Here is a 21,084-nt window from a genome sequence, read left to right on the forward strand (position 1 = left end):
TTATTTTTTTATTTCTATTTTACATCCTCTTAAAATTAGAATCATAATATTTGATTTTTTTAGAAGATGAACAAATTTTAATTTCATCATTCTAAAATCTAAAGTTAATATTTTTAATTTTTAACAATTATTTTAAGGTAAATAAATAATATATATTTTAATGACTTATAAAAAAATTAAAAGTATCATATTGACATAATATCACATATAAGTGTCAAGATGGTTACTTTACCTTTTGATAAACAAAATAAATAGTTAATTAGGAACTAAAAATAGTAATTCTAAATTTTAGAGGATGAAAAATGAATAATTGTTTTTATATGGATCAAAATTAAAACTTACTCTTTTTACTAAGAATAAAAACATAATCAAGTCAAATTTTATTTATAAATTTTTTTATCCATTTATAGCCATATACTTTATTTCTTTATATCATTGAAATTTAAAAATAATAACTTTGTAACTTCTGCAGTCTATAACTATAATAAACTTTCGGGTGTTGCGGATCTTTTCCACATTTAAAATTAAAGCAGAAATTAAACTAATACCATTCAAAACTCTAATTGTAGATAATGCGCCAAAGAAGAAGGGGAGAAAGTTCTCTTTCCATACAATGGAAAGAACAGAGCAAGAGTATGTGAGATACGATAGTTGACGTGATAAAAAGAGATAGAAAAATTATCATAAAAAAATGCTGTATGAATTCATTAAACAAATGACATAATAAATATATTCATTTCCTTACTGAAGGAGTTTACTACGAAAAAAAATGTTTTTATTTTTTGTTGATTATTAAACTATAACGTGGGAGGTAGTATACAACTAAACTATGAAGTAGGAGTTGAGAGATGTATGAGCTTTAAAATATGGTCTTCAGTTGACAAAATCAAGATCTGATCCCAAGGTTTTTTTCCTTCATATGGGATTTCGTACGGGGCTCATATTCCATGGTAATAGATGATGTCAGATTAAATCATATATTATAATCATCTGCATGTTAAACCTTGGAATATTTTTCCCCTCTTTCCCATTCATAAGAGAAATAAAATAATAATAATAAAAAAAAACTCAAATGAATCTCGTCAAATTGTTCGTAATAGCAGGCACATGTAGCACGAGTGCCCCCTTCAATCTTCAACACCAATGGCTTCTCTTTCCATGGTAAAAAGACATTATTGCTCATGCGAGTCACGCTCTATTACGCATGAAATAGAGATAAAATGAGAAGCATGCAATTCATGGTAGGAGTCACGATGTGCATGCCCTAGTATGCCCTAGTGTTAGTAATGAAAAAGGTTTTGTATTATTATCACGAGTGAGTAGTAGGGGCGAATTAGCACGATGGCATCAATTAATCAAGATGTTAGGCGGCTTAATTACGTGGTCTAAGAGGATAAAAAGCCTATGATTTTTTATGCTAATAATGTCAAACAATTGAAGTGATGTGATGCTTTTGGCTCACTTTTTTTCTTCTGTGCACTGGCTTGAGATTTTATATAAGACCTTGATTTGCTTCTTAATCACACAAGGGGCAATTAAAAAGGTCAATGACCCACCATCAACTTCACTTAGTATCAATGGCTAATTTTGTCTTTTTGGTAATGTGAGGGCTCACTTATCAAATATAGCAGGGTGCCCACTTGCCTATATGTTTATTAAATTAATTTTAAAATGAAAGCTTATAGAGTAATTAATTTAATTGGAGGTTCATTAAGAAGCCAACTAAAGTCAAATCATAGATGCGTCCTTGTGTGTCCAAGATAAGAAACGTCTTCGGGACGAGGGTATTGACTTTGGTGCCTTAAAAGTAGCGTATGTACTTTTTATATATATCTAGGAGAGGACAAAGGAAGAGATTCTTCAAAAGCTTAACCTCGTCCTCAATTCATGGGTAGGGGACGAGAAAAACCCTCAAAGATGGAAATTGATCTCTCTTTGAAGATTGATACTGATGATGAGCAAAAACAAGACATGGATGAGAGTGTGAAAGAGGATGAGGAGGAAGAGAAAATGACACAGATTCCAGATAATAATAATAAGGAAGAAGTCCCTGAGACCCCAACTGGTGAAATTGAAGACGATGCATCAGTGGTAGAAACATCTTTGCAAGATAACACAAAAACAAAAGAGGTAATTAGATTTTTCATTATATCAGTGAGCAGATTCAAAATTATTACCTCCTTAATTTGATTCTGCTGATTGAGAAAATTAACGGTTGAAACTGTATAATTTGACCAACTATTTTCTCTCTATATATTCTCATGTTTCCTATATCAATGTTTATTTATGTTCAGGCAGGAGTAACTTGAAACACAAGAATTCTTTTGATAACTTTTAATTGCTTGCGTATGATATTTATATGCTATACTTGTTTTTATAGAAGTAGTTAAAGGGTATGATTTTCCTACAGTTAAATGTCCTACAAATGGAGATGGAGAGCATGAAAGAGGAAAACAAAGTTCTGAGGAAAGTGGTGGAACAAACAATGAAAGACTACTATGATCTGCAAATGAAATTTTCAGCCATCCAGGAAAACAATAAAAGAAAGGTGAATCCGATTGTTTTCTTTAATATTGATGATCTTCATTGACTAACATCTATATTTTATACATATAATAATAAATAGATCCCATTTTTATAGGATCATGAAATCTCTCTCTCACTTCAAGACATTGCAACCAGCAGTGGTGAAGAGCCATCGAAAATTCTTGAGATCTTTAACAAAAAAATTATTCAAAGAGCTCCATCTCCTCCAAACACTGATGATAGTTTAAGTGAGAGTGAATTGGGTTTATCACTAAGGTTGCAACCAAGCACAAGTGAAAAAGAAAGTGATGTGGGAAATAATAAGGAAGAAAAGAAAGATGAACAATTGGCAAGTTTTGCATCATCAGTGCAGAACAAATTTCAGCGGACACATGAGTTGCCTGGTATTACAACACATGCTGCTTCCCCTCCTAACAGAAAGGCTAGGGTTTCGGTTAGAGCAAGATGTGAGGCTGCCACGGTGAGTTCAAAATCTATATATTAATTTGTAATAATATATCCATCAATCTAGTTAGCATTATTAATTATATGATAAATTAGATTCTTAAGAACAAGGTTTGAGCCTAACTCTCCAACATTAACATCTAATCATCTCTAGTGTTGTTCATGATAGATGAATGATGGGTGCCAATGGAGAAAATATGGGCAGAAAATTGCAAAAGGAAATCCATGTCCACGAGCTTATTATCGTTGCACTGTAGCTCCAGGGTGCCCCGTTAGGAAACAGGTAATTCTCAACTATATTTGCGCCCTTTAATTGGTTTGGCACCAGAAAATTAATTAATTCTCAAACTTTTCAATATAAAACACACATTTTAATGTAATTTTTCGTTAAAATTAATTTAAAAGTAATGTATACACTTCGATCGTATTACTTGTTATTTCTTTGTATCACTTTTGTTATCATAGCATATCATTATCTCCTTTTCCTCTCTAGCTAGGTGTTAACTAGAATTTTGCGTCCACACTAATATTTTCTTATTACATACCTCATAATTACATTTAATGTTTTAAAGTTAGTTTTATCAAAATGTACAATACTCAAAATTTAAAACAATTTAACAACATTATATGTTCCATTACAAATTATGAGGCTGAAATTTTTAGCATTGATATATAATACAAAAAAATATATAAATATATAAAAAATGATGCATGCATGTATATCGATTGATAAAAATTAATTTCAAGAATAAAATAAAATCAGGGAATTAGACAGACGTGGTAATATCCATTAAAAAAGTCTATATCAGATAATTAAACTGAATACATAAGTTATTGTAAACACTTTTAATATCAAAGTCGATTAATATTTCTACATATTAAAAAAATGACAATGTCCATATATATATATATATATATATATATATATTATATATATATATATATATATATATATATATATATATTGTCAAAAATTCATACCATCTAATTATTTCCTTGTTTTATTTTATGGGATTCTTTCTGGTACAGATTCAATTCTTATGTTTGTTAAATTTACATGTATAGGTGCAAAGATGTATAGATGACATGTCCATACTTATTACAACCTATGAAGGGACACATAACCATCCACTCCCTGTTGGTGCAACTGCTATGGCTTCTACAGCTTCTGCAGCAGCTTCCTTCATGTTGCTAGACTCAAGCAACCACATTTCAGATGGCACCTCAAGTTTCACTCAATTAGCACCCCTTCCTTACAACACCTTCCACCCCCTAAACCCTGCTTCAAACTTCAGGAGCATTAGCCCCAGTGACCCTTCCAAAGGGATTGTTCTTGATCTCACCAACAACCTCAGTGATCCACCACTACGTTTTTCAACTGGTGCTAGCTCCTCCAACCCTACAACTGAGCCTCGTTTTTCTTGGATGCCAAACAGATACCAAGGTGGTGGTGCCATTGCAATGAACAATTTTCATCACAAGGCTAGAGCAGTGGATCATGATAGAATTATTTGGAAAGCAGAAGAAAGCAATAATAAGGCAATAGATCACGACAATGTGTCCGCAATTGCCTCAGATCCTAAGTTTAGGGTTGCGGTTGCAGCAGCCATAACATCTCTCATGAATAAAGAGAGCCACACTACTCATCCTATAGGTACTTCGTTTGGTCCTAGGAGTGGATCACAAAATGGTAGCTAGCTAGCTAGCTCTAGTTACAGCAACTGAATGCATGGTAAGCCCCACTTGATTTTCCACCTTCATGATAAAGAGTAAGTTTGAAGACAAAAAAAGTGAATGTTATTATATACGACAATGTTTATACCACATTGTCCAAATGACTTAATTATCAGGCATTACATTTTATGTACCTTCATATAAATAATCTTACAGGGGGTGGTTTCTTCTGTTTTCCTTGTAATTTTTTGTTGTTGTCGTTGTCGATTGCTGTGGAGTTAAGATTTGGGTGATTAATTAATTAGTTGGATGGCATACACGTGAAGGACTTTTAGCTAATGCAGTTAGCCAAGGCTCAATTATTAAAGTATTAATGCAAAGCCTTTCTTAACTGTGTTTTAAGCCTTTTAATGTACTCTCATGTGGAATCAAGTTGCATAGTTAAAGAAATATATATTTGGTTCTCGTAAATTAGTTTCTTTTTTCTTTTTGAAGGGGGATCTGGGGTAGGGCTACTAGCTATATCTTCGTAGAAAATGAAATTGGTTATGTGTTTGATTAATTAATTGAACATAATTGCTACGTCAAGTTCAAGTGCATGTGTCCATTAATGTGCATGTATTGATACAAGTATAACAATATCTGTCACGAACTAGTTCTATATATTTAGAATACCAGGAGGAGTGTGAATAATAATGGTGGGTTTGATTTTTACTTTCAAAACTATTTTTAGTTTTCAAGAAAAAGAAGAAAGCAGACTCTAATAAACGAAGGGTGACAAAACATTTTCACAGTCAGTCCTTTTTTTTTATTTTTAAATACTTGTTTTAGAATTTCAAAACTTAATATTTTGAATGATAATTTTGAATTTTGAGGGCTGACAATTTTTCTTCCTATTACTATTTTTCGTAATTTATGTCTTAAAAGTGGTGTTTTAATTTGTTTTATGTATAAATATATTGTTTTTTGTATGGGATCCTTTTGAAAAATACATATAATTATAAACTTAGTTTTTATACTTAGCCCCTCCGACCATCTACGTTAGGCTTCATCCCTGGCTCTTTTTCCCCCTCCTTTTAGACAAAATTTTAAGCATTTATTATTTCTCTTTTATTAGTTTTTTTTATATATAAAATTTGTTATTATATTATTTTAAAACCACACACACACACATATATATATGTATATATATATTATTGCGTTTTGTAAAAAAAATGCATTTGCAATCAAATGAAATTATTAGTTTCCCCATTATATTGATTTGAGAATTAAAAATTATTTACTGATCTTTGTCAAATAGGGAATTGATTATTTTTAATTTTTATACTAACCAATATTTTCCTATACCTATTTTTATTTAAAAATAACAATTATTGTGTTATCAGTGTATAATATTCTCTTCCAATCATATTTTTTTTTATCTACAAACTTAAGCCTAAAACTTTAAAAAAAAAAATTGCGAGCTCAACTTCACTCTTGAAGTAACAACTTGTTTAATTTATCTTTTGTGTAAATGTATTTTTTACCATATGTTGTGGAATTTTTTCAAAAATAAAAAATTATAAATACAATGAATAGAACTATTATATATATATATATATATATATATATATATATATATATATATATATATATATATATATATATATATATATTTTGTTATACTTGAATAACCTTATTTAATGTTAATTGATTTTATGATAAAATCTAGCATGAGTCTATAGTCTATTCTAGTGGGCTTACCTGTTATGACAAGTATTTGTGAAAAGGGTTGTTAGAAAATCTTACATCTTTTGTCTTAAAGTGTAACTTACATATTTGTGAAGCAACCTTACTTAAAATTCTAATTTATTTTAAGATAGAATCTAAAATTGTAACAATTTTGAAACATTATATTATTTCAATTAATATTTTTTAAAATAATATTCTTATATTTTATTTCCCATATTTTATTTTTTACGCTTTATATATTAAATATGGTTTTATTATACTTTTTATCTCTGGGTTTTATTATTTTTATCATATTTTATATGAGGTATTTTCTTATATATTTTATATATTCATTTTTGCTCTACTTTATTGCATGATATGTTTATTCTATTTTTATTATAGTTGTTATGATATTTTATATTCCACTCTTTATTGTTTATTTTTATAATAGCAACAATAACATTAATTGACATTTTTAGAATTTTAAAGTCTAATTAATATATTTTTTCATCAATTTTCCACTTATTCTTTACAAAAACTAGAAAATGAAGTTGAGATAATAATAGATATTGAATAAAAAAAAAATCTAAATTTACATTTGTTAAATATTTAATGTGGATTAACCTTAAACAACTAAATATTGGGACCAAGAGAGTATTAGTTTCATTTTATATCATTCATATATTGTAAAATCTATTAACAAGACATGTACTTCCTATTTTCGAAAAGTATGAAACACCTACTTATCTCTACGAAAGTAAATATATTTATTGTTGCATTGACGATACAAGTTACATACGAAGGAAAAGTTATTTCTCAAAAATTAGGTGTAATGTTATTAAATAAAACTATTATTTAAACCATTTAATTCAAATTAAGGATATTTTTAAAATAATAAAGTTTAGAATTATGAGATTAATTACTTTAACTATTTTTATTGGTCTCATAATAATTAATGTGTTAAAAAAAACATAAGTCTTAAAATATGTGTTATTTTAATTTTTATTCATTTTATATCTCTAATAAATGTTGATGTTATGTTATATCATTTTCAACAAATAAGATTAATTCCTTCGAAATTGAACCATTGGAGTAAGATAAATAATTTTATAAAAATGAAAAATAATAATATATCACGTCAATTTCATAAAATTTTCATATTCTTTCATCTTTTTGTTAATATTTTTTTTGGTTTGTGTATAAAAATATAAAACATTTATTATGACATAGAGAGATTATGTAATTATTTTATCTTACTTATGAGATACAAAATGATAATTGTTGAAAGAGTAATTTTAAATAAAATAAATGTTACATCTGTTCTTGTATATCATACTCTTATTTATTTCATTGTTTGTGTCCCTTTTTATAAAATTAATTTTTTTATTTACCTTTTACATTAATTATTTTTAATACTCTTGATTTATTAATAATTTTATGGAAAAGAATAATAAATGTTGAAATTAATGAGACAAACTTTTTTCTTCTCTTGTTAAGATTGAAGAAGATTATAAAGAGAAACAAGTTTCAAACATTAATTAATTAATGAGTTAATGACTTGCAATTCAGTAATAATAATTCGAGATATTTATAGATCTATTAGGGTTATCATAACAGTAAGAGTATATGATCTTAAGTTCAAACATGTCATTGTCTTGTAATTCTTATATATCAAAATACAAATATGGAACATTTAAAACTAATTTAGAATGACTCGAAATGTATTCAAACTTGCACCCATCCCCATAATTTTTGCAGGTAAATTCTCGTTTCCACCCTTATTTCCATTATGGGACTTGTTACAAATTTACCCTCCTCATCGAGAGTATTTTATTGAGTACTCATAGAGTTGAGATATATTTTGTCATCCCAATCAAAAATATCAAATTTAATTATATTTTTAAACAACTTTAACATATACTACATATATATAATATTCATGACTTTTACACTACAACAAAAATTATTTTTAATAACAATTGTTTAATGGCAATAATCTAATTGCTACTATTTAATTATATAATAAAAATATTAATGGCTAATATATAATAGCCACTAAAAGTGTATTTATATTACACTAAAGTTTATTATTAGCGACAATTATTTATTGAAAAAAACTAGTCCCACATCGATTAGAGATAAGATAATTAAATAGTATATAAGTGAGTAATAACTATCACCTTATAAGTTGATTTATAGGGTTGAGTTAGACTCTTAATTCACTATAATAAATTAATATCAAATCACCCACTATTACCAAGTTCAATAGTGCTATAAAACAATTAGAGAGCAACTTTAACCTTATAAATCTCACATCTCTTAAGAGATAAGACAATTAAAAAAATATATAAATAGAAGACAACTATATAAGTTATGAATTTAGAAAAAAAAATTATAGGAATAAATTATTTAAAGTTTTACTAGCAAAAGATAAAAGTCACTAAATGGATGGAAAGGAGACAATTGAAAAAATAACTTTTAATAGCCTTTAAAATGGCTACTAAAAAATTTCCACTAAAAAAAATAAGTTTTCCCGACAATTTAGTAGGTCTTTACCAGCATTTTATATAAATGCCGGTAATAGTATTAGCGACATTGGATACACCGGCCATTATCTAAATGCTGGTAAAAAAAATAATGACCATTTATATGGTCGCTAAAGAATAAATTAATTGCCACAAAAACTTAATTTTGGTGTAGTGTTACAGAAATTTTACTACTTTTTTAATTAAAGAATATTATGTGGAACTTTTATTAAAATATGTATGTATGCAATTATTGTGAAAATAAGAACACTAAAATAAATAAATAAATTACATTTGAACCAAAAATATTAAAAATTAAATTTATGAATGCCAGTAATACTTTCTTTAATATTTTATTTATTTCAATTAATATTGAAATTTATAAATTTTTATTACATCTTACTTTTTTTATTTCACGAGTTTCTTTTATGATTTATAAATGAGAAATATTAAAATCTATAATCTTTAATCAATTTTAATCAATAATAAGAAAAGTCGTGTAGAGAATATTGTTAACACTCATTTTTAAATAATTATATAAATATTAACTAACTTTATTTTTTAATACTTATGTATAACTATATGGCCTAATTTTATAATTATTACACTCACTAAATAAAATTTATTTTGATTAGATATGTCATGCATGCACTGTAAATTTAAAATTCTGGCTATAGTAAATATATAAAAGTGGAATTCGTGGCTGGATTCCTCTTGTGTAAAAAGGATTGAAACTGTAGAAGTTCCACGAAAAAATAGATTAATCAAAATAAAAGACGGGTCTAATATAATACAATCCCTTTTTGCTTGACTTTGGGATCCACCAAGGACATCGTGCCAAAGAGGCAAAGAGACTCTGAAATCTGAATCATTGTTTTCTTTTCCTTTTCCTTTTCCTTCGTTCCTTCCTCCATCGCGGAAACATCCTTTACACCTAATACATCCAATTCCAGCCAATATGAATTAACCACTCAATTTCTTGTTTATCATGTCACAAATTTTAAAATTCAAATTCATTAACTTCTAATAGATTGAATATTTCATGTATTTGGCTTCTTAAAATATCCAAAACCTCTCAACATATGTTCCATCTCACTCTCAATAGGTCGAATATCCTTCACAACTATCCAATTTCTCAAAATGTCGAACATCTCTTCAATGTCTCACACACATCCAACTTCTCAAAAGGGCATGTTCAACTAGGACAAATATGCAACTGTTCCGGCATTGGAGACCGCCGCCGAAGAACCCTTAACGATACCGAGCTAAAAGAACTTAACAGCAATCTTGACCTAGAACATTCGATGAGAGTAACCTGCCGTCTTAGACCTAATCATTGCTATATATAACGGTGTAGCGTTATAGACATGAATCGCACTTATGATCTCATAAATCACGCCCCATTATGAACTCGTAACTCTCGGTATTTATTACCGTTCCCACGGATCGTGGGATCTTATTGATTGTCCGAGTGAACCAGTTAATCTCCCCATATTTAGGTCCCTCTTGTGTGATCGGCATTTTACCGACCTGCCTCTGGTCGGCCAATGGGAGACCACCACGGTATAGCAACTTATACCATATTCATAATCTGTACTCACTCACGTATCCAAAGTTCAACTTTTGTATCATATGTACTTTCAGTATAGAGACAATTTACTTTTGATTTTCATTTTTACATAAATTATTTTATTATTTATTTGTTTTTAATAATTATTTTTTATATGAGTAATTTCTTATTTTTTTCTTATCCAAATTGAAAAGTCAAATCCCGAGACCGTCCGCTGCAGATACCCTCACACATTTCTTCAAATGTCAAGGAAATTGTTTCTACGAGTTGCTCTAATAACTTGTTAACTTGAAATTTCAAAGTTCACAGTTTCTATTGAAATTTCATGTAATTTTTCAGAATTTTTATTTTTAATATAAATATTTCTATTAGACTTCTTTTGATCTCTTCAAATGATTTGAGAACACTCGTTAGTAATTCCTTAGTAATTATAAGTACTTAATAACAAAATACAAAATGATTTTCAGTTTTTTTAATGATAAAGAAATATAGTATATATTGTATTATAATTTTCTTTAACATATTAAAAACACAATAATTATTTAATACATTTAGCATGTGTAAAGCACATAACAAATATTTATTTTATATAGTCATAGTTTATAATAAAATTATTTTTTTATATATATATAAAAAGCATTCATTATATTATAAATTACTGGTGAAGCTTAAACGAAAATAGCCTCCACTGTTTGATTTGTGTTTGATGATAAAATAATCACTTTTAAAAATAAGAGTATATTCATTTATGTTTTGTTTATGGAAAATCGTTTTAAATCAGATAAATGATGATGTATTTTAAAAATTATAATATTTTTTAAGTTTTATCAAAAATAAAAATATAGAAAAACTAATTTAATATTTTTTCATAAACTAAGAAATTAAAATCCTATGTAAGACTAAGAGTATATTACAAAATTATATTTTAAACTTTAAATGCTGCAAAAAGAAATCCAATCACCCTCAAAAATAAGAAAATCTTCTTGTAATTTGCACATGAATTTTTAATATTTTATGAAGAAGGTGAAGAAAAAAGAATATGTAAGTATTGAAAATATAAAAGTATATATTACTTTTATTTGTTAAATCATGATAATTATTTTATTTTAATTAAAAGTTTCCAATTCGAATTTTAAGAATATAGTTAACATGGAAATTAGTAAAGAATTATTTGAAAAAAAATGAATTTATGTTCCCTAGTTTTATTTTTAGACTTAAACAATCTTTTAGAGAGAATTTTATCTGAGTCAATAATATTTGATATAATTGATGAAATTATTTTACTAATGAGAATTTTAACCTAAAACTTAATTCGAAGAAAATCAAGTATGAACGACACTTTTAAAAAGAGTTAAGCCGAACATACTTTTGAAAAGAAAAAACATGAGAAAGTATAAATATTTTTTAAAAAATGGTTTTATTAAAAAACTAATAAAATTATTTTTTTAACCTACAATATTTTTAATTGAAAGCGATAATATTACCAATGATAACAATAATAATAGTAATAGTTGTAACCATAATAATAATAAATATAATTTTAAGTAAATCTTTTAAAGTGACCTTATTATGAACTTGTTTGATTACTCATTTACACATATTTCAATGCACTCAAATGGAAAAGTATGAGTGTGGATGGATTAAGTTCAGCATACGTTTAGTTATTCTAAACGGTAAAGCAAACTTGCACTATTTAGTTGGAGTGTGATTCTAAGACATTGTCCTAACTTTTAAGGATGATAATTTAATTCCTTGGTAGATTATAAATGTATGAACCTCAAGCGTGTGATTCAGCGATAGGGGATTGATCCACGCTTAAACAAGGTCATGAGTTCGAATCTTGCCTTGTGTATACAATCGCGTTAAATCTTGGGACTAACTATCCCACCCTTTGAAGTGCCTCCAACGAAACGAGGAAAGGGACTAACTATCTCACCCTTTGAGGTGCCTCCAACGTAGCGAGGAGATTAGCTATGACTATAAATATATGAAAAAACGTTATTTGTCTTACTAAATCTATGACATTTATTATGAGTCACATTTTTCGTAAAAGCAATACTTGTGCAAATAAATTTGTGTAACATGAAACTACTTTAAAGGATTTTTTGTTGGTGGAATTTTACCATCTATTATTATTTTATTTTATTTGTGTTCAGGATAGAGAAGCTTCACCTTCTTATAAGTTTAGATAGTGTTTCATTTTGTTTCCCCGTGGATTTTGGTTTTGTACGTCCCATCCCCCTTTTGTATCTTCTCTTTGGTTGTTTAATTTAACGATATTGCCCTTTATTGTCTCAGGTTTCTATTTGCTACAATGCCAACCTAATCGGGATGGTCGCAAACTCAATGCCCCTTTACTAGAAAAATAAAATTATATTTTTTTTTTTGGTGAGAAAAAATAAAATTATATATATATATATATGTTAGTTATTTTTCACAGTTAATTGATGATGCATACGAATTATTACATTTTCTACACCAACTTTAATAATTCAATAAATACATAATTTTTCATAAAAATTAAATAAAGAATTTATCAATAGACTCATAATAATAAATTAAAAATATACGTAAAAGGAAACTAACCGTTAATTGATTTAATATAAAATACAATATTATCAACTACACTAAACATGAAATATAACTAAAATTTGTCTACCTTGATCATAATTTTCTTTTATTTACTATCGTATTGTGTCAAAATAAAATTAAAGAAACACTTAAATCTAAAAATTACCAGTAATATTTAACCATGTAGATGAGGCGGCAATCATTGTGGCGCATGTAATGAAAGTGGAAAGAAGGAAAGGCATAAATGTAGCAGTAGTAGTACTTGTAGTAAGCATATTATTTAATTTTATTATATTATAAATTATAAAATAAAAGAAAGCGCAAAGACCATAAAAATCAGGAAAGTATAATTAATGGTGGAAGAGGGAGGTGCTAAGCAGATTCGTGTGCAGTTCTGAGTAGCAACGCGTCCGTACAATGGACTGGAGGCGCAGCAAGACGAAGAAGAACCATGCTCAGCCTCAGCCTCAGCCTCAGCCTCGGTTGCAGCGCCTCAACGCCAAAAAGGGCATCGATTACCAACCTCCACCCTCTCCGCCTTCCCCTTCTTCCTCCGCCTCCGCCTCCTCCCTCTTCGACCACCAAACCAGCTTCCGCATCATGGGCGTCGACGGCGAATTCGACCGCATCTTCCAGACTTTGGGCCTCTCCGGCCCCGAAGACTTCTCCATCCCCACCGCCGACTGGGAGGCCCGCAAGGTCCGCGTCGCTTCCTCCACTCGGCCCGCTCCCGCTCCCGAGATCGTTTCCGTCCCCGCTCTCGACTCCCCTTGGTCTTCGGGGGAGCACGATGGAGGCAGGGGCGGTGTCGGCAGACTGAGGCACGGCGACCGGAGCGTGCTCTTCACTGATTCCGGTTCCTTCACTACTTCGCACGACGACGACAGTGACATCGGCGGCGAGAGGGCTTGTTCCGTTTCTAATGCCGCCGCCGCCGCCGCTGATGAGTTGGTTTCTCCGTTTGGCTCCTCCAACGGCTGGTTCCGCCTGACTTTCTCCTCCTGGCAGAAGGGTGACGTGTTGGGAAGCGGCTCGTTCGGAACGGTGTACGAAGGCTTCACTGAGTGAGTCTTTCCTTTTCCGTGCTTCGTTTTGGATTGAGTCTAGTTCTTGTAATTAACCTAGCTGTGAAATCTAACACTATTTAATGACCTCGTTCTGGTTAGTGGTTAGGTTAGGGTAGTTATTTGTCCGTCTTGTTTGGACTGACTTGCGCTTTGAAGAACATCCTCATTGGGTATTAACTTGTTTTCGTTACGGTTTCTGACATGAATTAAATCAAATCTTGTTCCGATTGCATTCAATTTCCACCTAATGCTTGAGTGCTAGTTAGATGGTATTATTATCTTGTAATAATTGCTGAGCTTATATACACATGTACAGATGTACTGGTTATAGCACAACTTATGCAAAATTCAAGTGCGAAGGAAAACTCTGCCCCTGCCTCCTTTGATGAATGTTTTTAAGGATGGGTGTGTTTAATTGTGTATCCAAGCTGTTTATTATGTAGGGTCATTCTAAGGCATGTACTTAGGTTGACATCTTCCGCAGGTGCCCTATAAGAAGAATGGATTTGGAAAGTTTCTCCCTATTGGACAATTTATGACTTGGGGCTTGTTTGGATAAGTTTTTTCACAAACACTTATATGAAAAAGGAAATAAGCTCTCTAAAAGTTGAAATTAGTGTATGGGTCTATTTGGGTAAAGTTCTGGGACAGAAAAACAAAAAACAAAAATGAAATAAGCTTCTCCTCATAAGCTAATTTGTAGAATCTCTCTCCTGTTAGCTTCTTCAAAATAAACTTATGCATAAGCTAGTTTTAGCTTATGGAGAAACTTATTTGGATTTTCTTTCCTATTTTTTTTTTCCTCCTAGAAGTGTTTTTGAAGAAGTTTAGGGTTTAGGGTTTAGGGTTTAGGACTCTCCACATAATTTAATTTGTAGAAGTTTTCTCACATTAGCTTCTCTACAAGCTAATTTTTAACTTATGAAGAAGCTAATTTTAGCTTATAGAAGTTCATTTCATTTTTCATTATTTATTAGAAGTTCTTATGAAGAAATTTATCCAAACTGACCCTTACAGAAAAAGATATAGTAATTAATCACAGGATGACATGTTTGGTTCAGTGTAGCTTTTTTTTCCCCCCTTCTTTTTCTAGATGCACTTATAATCAATTGTTCAGCTTTTAGAAATACTTTTTAAGTTTTAACTTTATATAGGATGTATCTGGATAAACTTTTTCAAAAACACTTTTAGGAGAACAAAATAAGAAAAAAAATGAAATAAGCTTCTCTATAAGCTAAACTTAGCTTATATGTAAGTTAAAAACAAGTTTTTGGAGAAGCCAATATGAGAAAGTTTTTACAAATTAACTTATGCATAAACTAATTTTAACTTACAGAGAAACTTATTCCATTTTTCTTTCCTTTTTTTTCTTCTAGAAGTGCTTTTGAAGAAGTTTATTAAACAGACCCATAATAGATTAGTCTGGTAGTGAGCCTAGTTACTTTTCTCTTTTTGCGGCTGTGAGCAGAAAATAATCAGTTAAATATGACTTTTTTATAGTTCGCATAAGAGAAACCACAACTATTATGATGGCTATGGTTTGTAAAACTTATTATCAAGCTCGTTTTAAAAGTGTTAGGTGGTCTATTCTTTTTTAGCTTTGTAATCTATCTTGTTTTTACAGGGTTAATATGCATTTTCTTTTCTTGCAGTGATGGATTCTTTTTTGCGGTAAAGGAGGTGTCTTTGCTCGATGAAGGTAGCCAGGGAAAACAGAGCATTTTCCAACTTCAGCAGGTCGGAGGACCTAGGCTTCTCACTAAATCTTATGATTTATCCATTAATTCTTACATGGTAGTATTCTTATATATGATTTCTGTGACCTCCCTTTCAGGAAATATATCTTTTGAGTAAGTTTGAACATGAAAACATAGTTCGATATTATGGCTCGGACAAGGTATGCTGTTATCTAGTAAGCAAGTCTCTTTTATTTTGCCACAATATGATATTCTAGAGAGAATAATTGCATTTCCAGGACCTAGATAACTGAAATAAGCATTTTGTAAATTTGAAAGCATTTATTTGGCTCCAAATCACTCTGTTCATTAAGCATCTCGGAAATTGTGGGAATTATAGCTAATTGTTTTGTACTTACTGTTATGTATGTGGAAGGAGGAAATGATGTCTTTGTGTTACAAAAAAGAGGGAATGAGATACCATGTGGTTATTGGAGGGAGATAAGTTGTTCATACTTTGGACAATTCTCATTATAGAATCAATAAATACTGTTCTTTGCAATCCTGCATTTAATGCAACAAAAAAGAAATTTTTCATCTACCAATCTGTTTAAAAAAATTGATGTCTTGTGCTCATAAATAATATTGGAAGTTCAGTTTAATGTCAATATCACTAAGCTTTTGAAGATCAAATTAGTGTTCTAAATTTTTTTTGATGACCAAATTTGGGATTTACTCAATTATTTTTTGTGTGATTGTGTTTGTTTAACAGAAATTGAGTTTATAATGTTTTTATTGCCTTCTATTTGTTATTTATATTTATATTTTGTATTTCACAGGACAATAGTAAACTATATATCTTCCTTGAGCTTATGTCAAAAGGATCATTAGCAAGTCTCTACCAAAAGTATCGTTTAAATGACTCTCAAGTTTCTGCTTACACAAGGCAGATTTTAAATGGCTTGAAATATCTTCATGATCATGATGTGGTTCACAGGTAACATGGATGAATTTCTATCATGATACTTGGCAATGACTGTATAATATCGGCTTATTTGGGTGAGTTCCGTGAGGAATTTAGGTGGTTTCGTTAATGATGTTAAAGTGATTTGTGGTAAAGGGTCAATATATTTTCGTTTCATTCTTAATGTATTAGGGAAATATATTCAAGAATGTTCTGTATAATAAAGTGGCTCTTCACAACTGCAGCCAGTGTGTGTGTTTGTGCATCTGTACATCTAACTAGAATTTTATACCAGCTTGAAACTGGATGACAATAGATATCTTTCAAAGTGTATGACTAATTGACTATGACATTTAGAAATTCAGCCTCTATAGTTTCTTTGGAGCTTATTAAGTACAGTGTCTTTTTGATCCAGTTCTGAAGTAGACTGGGGCGTGGAGCTTTGTTATCTAAGTCTGACATGCACCTGAAATGTAGAATAGTTAGAGAGATGATTTCCTTTAGAAATAACCTTGGATTTTGTTAAATGAAAAATTAAGAGCTGAACCTTACTGACGGCATCATTCAAGAATTTGATATTTTAAAAATGAAACAGGCATCTGTAAGAAGTGACCTATGAAGTTGAGTCATATAAATGATTCGGTAACTTAAAACCTAATTTTCATATAAGTTTTTGATTGAATCCTACCAATGATGCAACTTGAATATGACTTATGAATGGGAGAATCAGAATTAAGGTTTTAATACTTATCAGCAATCAAGGTTCCTATTTAGGAGGACCTATAATAAGAGAATATTTTGCAACTGAAGTCATGGAAATTTCTTTAACAAGTCAGTAATCTAGCAGTTGTATTATTTCTGTTCTTATATTGGAGGATGTGTTTTAGTTTTATTTGCACATGTATGTATATCAAGAAAATAGTTGAGAAACCAGAAATGGAGTATGATTCTCCGCCTGGGAAGATGAGTTTGCTTTAACAGATTTTTTTTGAGTAGTGGAAACTACATTACTTTCAATCATTGATTTTGACTTCTGAAATATCTTGACTTTGCATTGATTTGCTATGTTCTGATTGTTTAAATCTATATATTCAATTTTAAAGGGATATCAAGTGTTCTAATATACTGGTGGATGTACATGGGGCAGTCAAGCTTGCAGATTTTGGGTTGGCAAAGGTAACCTTTACTAAAACTCAATTTCTCTTTTCATCTACTTATCATATGCAATCCAAATACTGGGGGTAGCTGGTTGTAATTATATAAATTATATTTTTTTTTGTCTTTTTCCTTCTCAGGCAACAAAATTTAATGATGTTAAATCAAGCAAAGGCTCCCCATACTGGATGGCCCCTGAGGTTTGTCTCTGCTCTTATATCATTTGTTTGGAGTAATTCCTGCACAGGACAAACTAGAATGTGATCATATGGCAGTCTAATCCAGTTTTAGTCTGTAGTACATATTCCAAATGTTGCTGTAAGAACATAAAGTATATGCTTCCAAAATTCCATTGCTTTTCTTGTGCCAGAGTGCAGATTCAGAATCTCGAAACTGTAGTTTCTCCACCCATTTGTGATTTAGGAGAAATGTTTCAGTAAACGCTAATTTTTATACTAGTGAGCTTTTTATTGTGACTGGTTTAACTTTGGATTGTTGGTTAATAGGTTGTTAACTTAAAGAACCAAGGTTATGGGCTAGCAGCTGATATATGGAGCTTAGGGTGTACAGTTCTGGAGATGTTGACAAGGCAGCCTCCTTATTCTGATTTGGAAGGAGTACGTATTATGTAACACTTCTTATTATCATCTTTTCAGACTTTTCTTGTTCTAAAGTTTTTTTACTTTCCTATGTTCCCCTGATTATCAGAGACTAGATTTTACCTTCTGTTTTTAATTTTTCACCCCTTTGAATAAGAAATATTTAGGATTTTAGTTTAGTGGGTTACTCTTCTCTTTGAAATTGGATAACTGGGGATAGTGTATTCTGATGTCTTTTCTGTCTAAACAGATGCAAGCATTATTTCGGATTGGTAGGGGTCAACTTCCACCTATTCCTGAGTATTTATCCAAGGATGCCCAAGATTTCATTCTTCGATGCTTACAAGTTAACCCAAACAACCGCCCAACTGCAGCTCAGCTATCGGCTCATCCATTTCTAAGGAAAAAATTTCTACCTCCCTTAAGCTCTGCTTCTCCACATAGGAGCATCTATCGGTTATAGGAACTCTAAATCACCTCTTAATTTGGCACTAAGAAGTTGAAATTTATCCTCTATTTTCTGATCTTTCTCCATACACATCTTGGTTTACCTGGTGGAATGTCCAGGACAAGTTTAATGGGTTTGCAGATATCTGCTTGAGTTGGACCTAACTACTCTCGGCTGATTGTTTATCTCAATGTCCTCATCATAGCCCACCATGTTGAACCCATATTTCCATGGTCAAGGTAGGTTCATTGAAAGGGGTGAATGCATTATCAAGAGTTTCACAAGGCTAAGCTTTCACCTTTTTGCAATGCCTCTTCAATCCCAGTGTGAATCTTCGTATGGACTGGATTGGGGAAATGGATAATGAAGGAGAGGGACCTTTTCATTTCCAACTGGTTGCTCTTTATTCTATAAGGCAGAAGGCCCCACCAGGAGATTGCTATGGCCAAGTACAGTTGGCCATCTGGCGTGGAGTTGTCAGGTCCCATTGCTTTCACTTGATCCTGTCAGGAGCTCATGTTCATGTGATTATTCTTGCATATAACTGTACAGTCCCAAGAATGGCAAGCAGGTTGCTGATACTTGGTCTCAGGTAAATAGTTAGTTCAAGCAATGTGCTATTAGAGCAACAATGAAAGTTCAAAGTTTTGTAGTTTTTTCTTCCCCCCTCTTCTCTTATAATATAGTTAAACAGTATATAATTGCAGGACTTTTTTTCCTTCTTCCAGGAACTAGCATTTGTATCTATTTTCCATTGTAAAATGATGGCCCTTGCATAATATCTTTATAACAGGAAAATTGTTGTTTGCTAATCAAAAGTAATCAGTATGCTAAGCTTCACTAATCACTATGACTCATTTGCTGTAAAGAGGTGAAGCTGCGGTATGTGACAATTTATTCATGTACTTCAAAATTTCCGCACCTGATAACTTAGTATTTACCACTATCAAGTCTAAACCAGACATTTAGAAGTTGAAGACTTGAAGGAAAAATCAAGATTTTGTAAAAGTTCGGTGGTGTTCCTAGTGGGAACCATGGTAGTTACAAACACAATAGTTATTGATTGTGTTGACTTGCTGGTCATACTTGGTAGAGGAAGAGCGGAAGCCAAAACAAGCTAGTGCGATAATTTGACAAAATTGTGGAATTCAGATTTTGACATTTTGGCCACGATTAAGGACTCTACAATATATTTAATTGGTAATTGATAAATGATAATATTAATGTAGAAATAATTTCAGTAATTAAAAATTATGATGATATTTTTTTTATGGAAATAGCATATTTTTTTATTCATAAAAATTAAATAGATGAAGTTATATTAAAATTTGTACATATTTAAAAGATATAAATAGACAAATTTTACTTAATGTAATCATATCCTATTCAACATTGTAGAACCCATTTCATGTGAAAAATATCCTTTGTTGTTTTGACTTTAATCATGCTTCATTTTAATTTTCATTGTTTTAAACTACTTTGAGATTTGAACATGATTTTTTCTGATGGTAGACAGGCAGTTCTTGTCTTGACGAATAAAAAACGTGTATGAATAATCAAAGAAATAAGTGTGTCTTATACAATTCAAATGAATGTAATTTATGTTAAATAATTAAAGGTTAACCTAGTGTTTAGAAGAATAAGGAGGTAGGTAGTAGAAACATGTAGACTTAGATGAGATTTTTATTGTCACCATCTTTGTATTATTTTATTTAGAAAAAACAATTCAAAAGAATGTAACCTACTTTTTTCCCTTTTCAATTAAACAATATTTGTAACTTCTCTCTTTATTTCTTTAGTGTTATGAAAAGTGATACTATAAGGCTATTTCTAATGAAGATCTCTTTTTTATGTGCTAAAGAGAGTCTCACTTGTATATATTACTTATTATTTTTTTAATTTAAGCACTTTTATAAATATTAATCTCTCTAATTTAGCATTTCTCTTTTGATTCTTAGCATTTTTCTTTTGATTTTTAATGGTTCCCACAAAAAACATTACATTTTTACATATTATCAACAATTTATTTATTAAGTTATAAATTAAGAGATTTCTTTTATACTATTTTGCAAAATATTTTTTAATGATACAAAATTAAAAAAAATAACTAAATTAAATTTTATTTAAAATGATG

General features: G+C 30.2%; 2 protein-coding genes across 2 annotated transcripts; both read left to right on the plus strand.

The window, feature by feature from the left end:
- Positions 1 to 1,826: 1,826 nt before the first annotated feature.
- LOC109814512 (putative WRKY transcription factor 9) lies at positions 1,827 to 5,067 on the plus strand. Its single transcript, XM_020378964.3, has 5 exons — positions 1,827 to 2,130; positions 2,411 to 2,548; positions 2,642 to 3,007; positions 3,161 to 3,274; positions 4,057 to 5,067. Exons 1-5 carry the CDS (start codon positions 1,888 to 1,890, stop codon positions 4,687 to 4,689), a joined length of 1,494 nt encoding a protein of 497 aa, XP_020234553.1. The 5' UTR covers positions 1,827 to 1,887; the 3' UTR covers positions 4,690 to 5,067.
- Positions 5,068 to 13,345: 8,278 nt separating this feature from the next.
- LOC109814505 (mitogen-activated protein kinase kinase kinase 1) lies at positions 13,346 to 19,768 on the plus strand. Its single transcript, XM_020378957.3, has 8 exons — positions 13,346 to 14,105; positions 15,761 to 15,845; positions 15,943 to 16,005; positions 16,624 to 16,781; positions 17,852 to 17,924; positions 18,044 to 18,103; positions 18,410 to 18,520; positions 18,753 to 19,768. The coding sequence occupies exons 1-8, from the start codon at positions 13,459 to 13,461 to the stop codon at positions 18,963 to 18,965; spliced, it is 1,410 nt and encodes a 469-aa protein (XP_020234546.2). The 5' UTR covers positions 13,346 to 13,458; the 3' UTR covers positions 18,966 to 19,768.
- The last annotated feature ends 1,316 nt before the right edge of the window (positions 19,769 to 21,084 follow it).

The sequence above is a fragment of the Cajanus cajan genome, chromosome 2 (genome assembly GCF_000230855.2).
Source record: "Cajanus cajan strain Asha chromosome 2, NIPB_CcT2T_4, whole genome shotgun sequence".
NCBI lineage: Eukaryota > Viridiplantae > Streptophyta > Magnoliopsida > Fabales > Fabaceae > Cajanus > Cajanus cajan.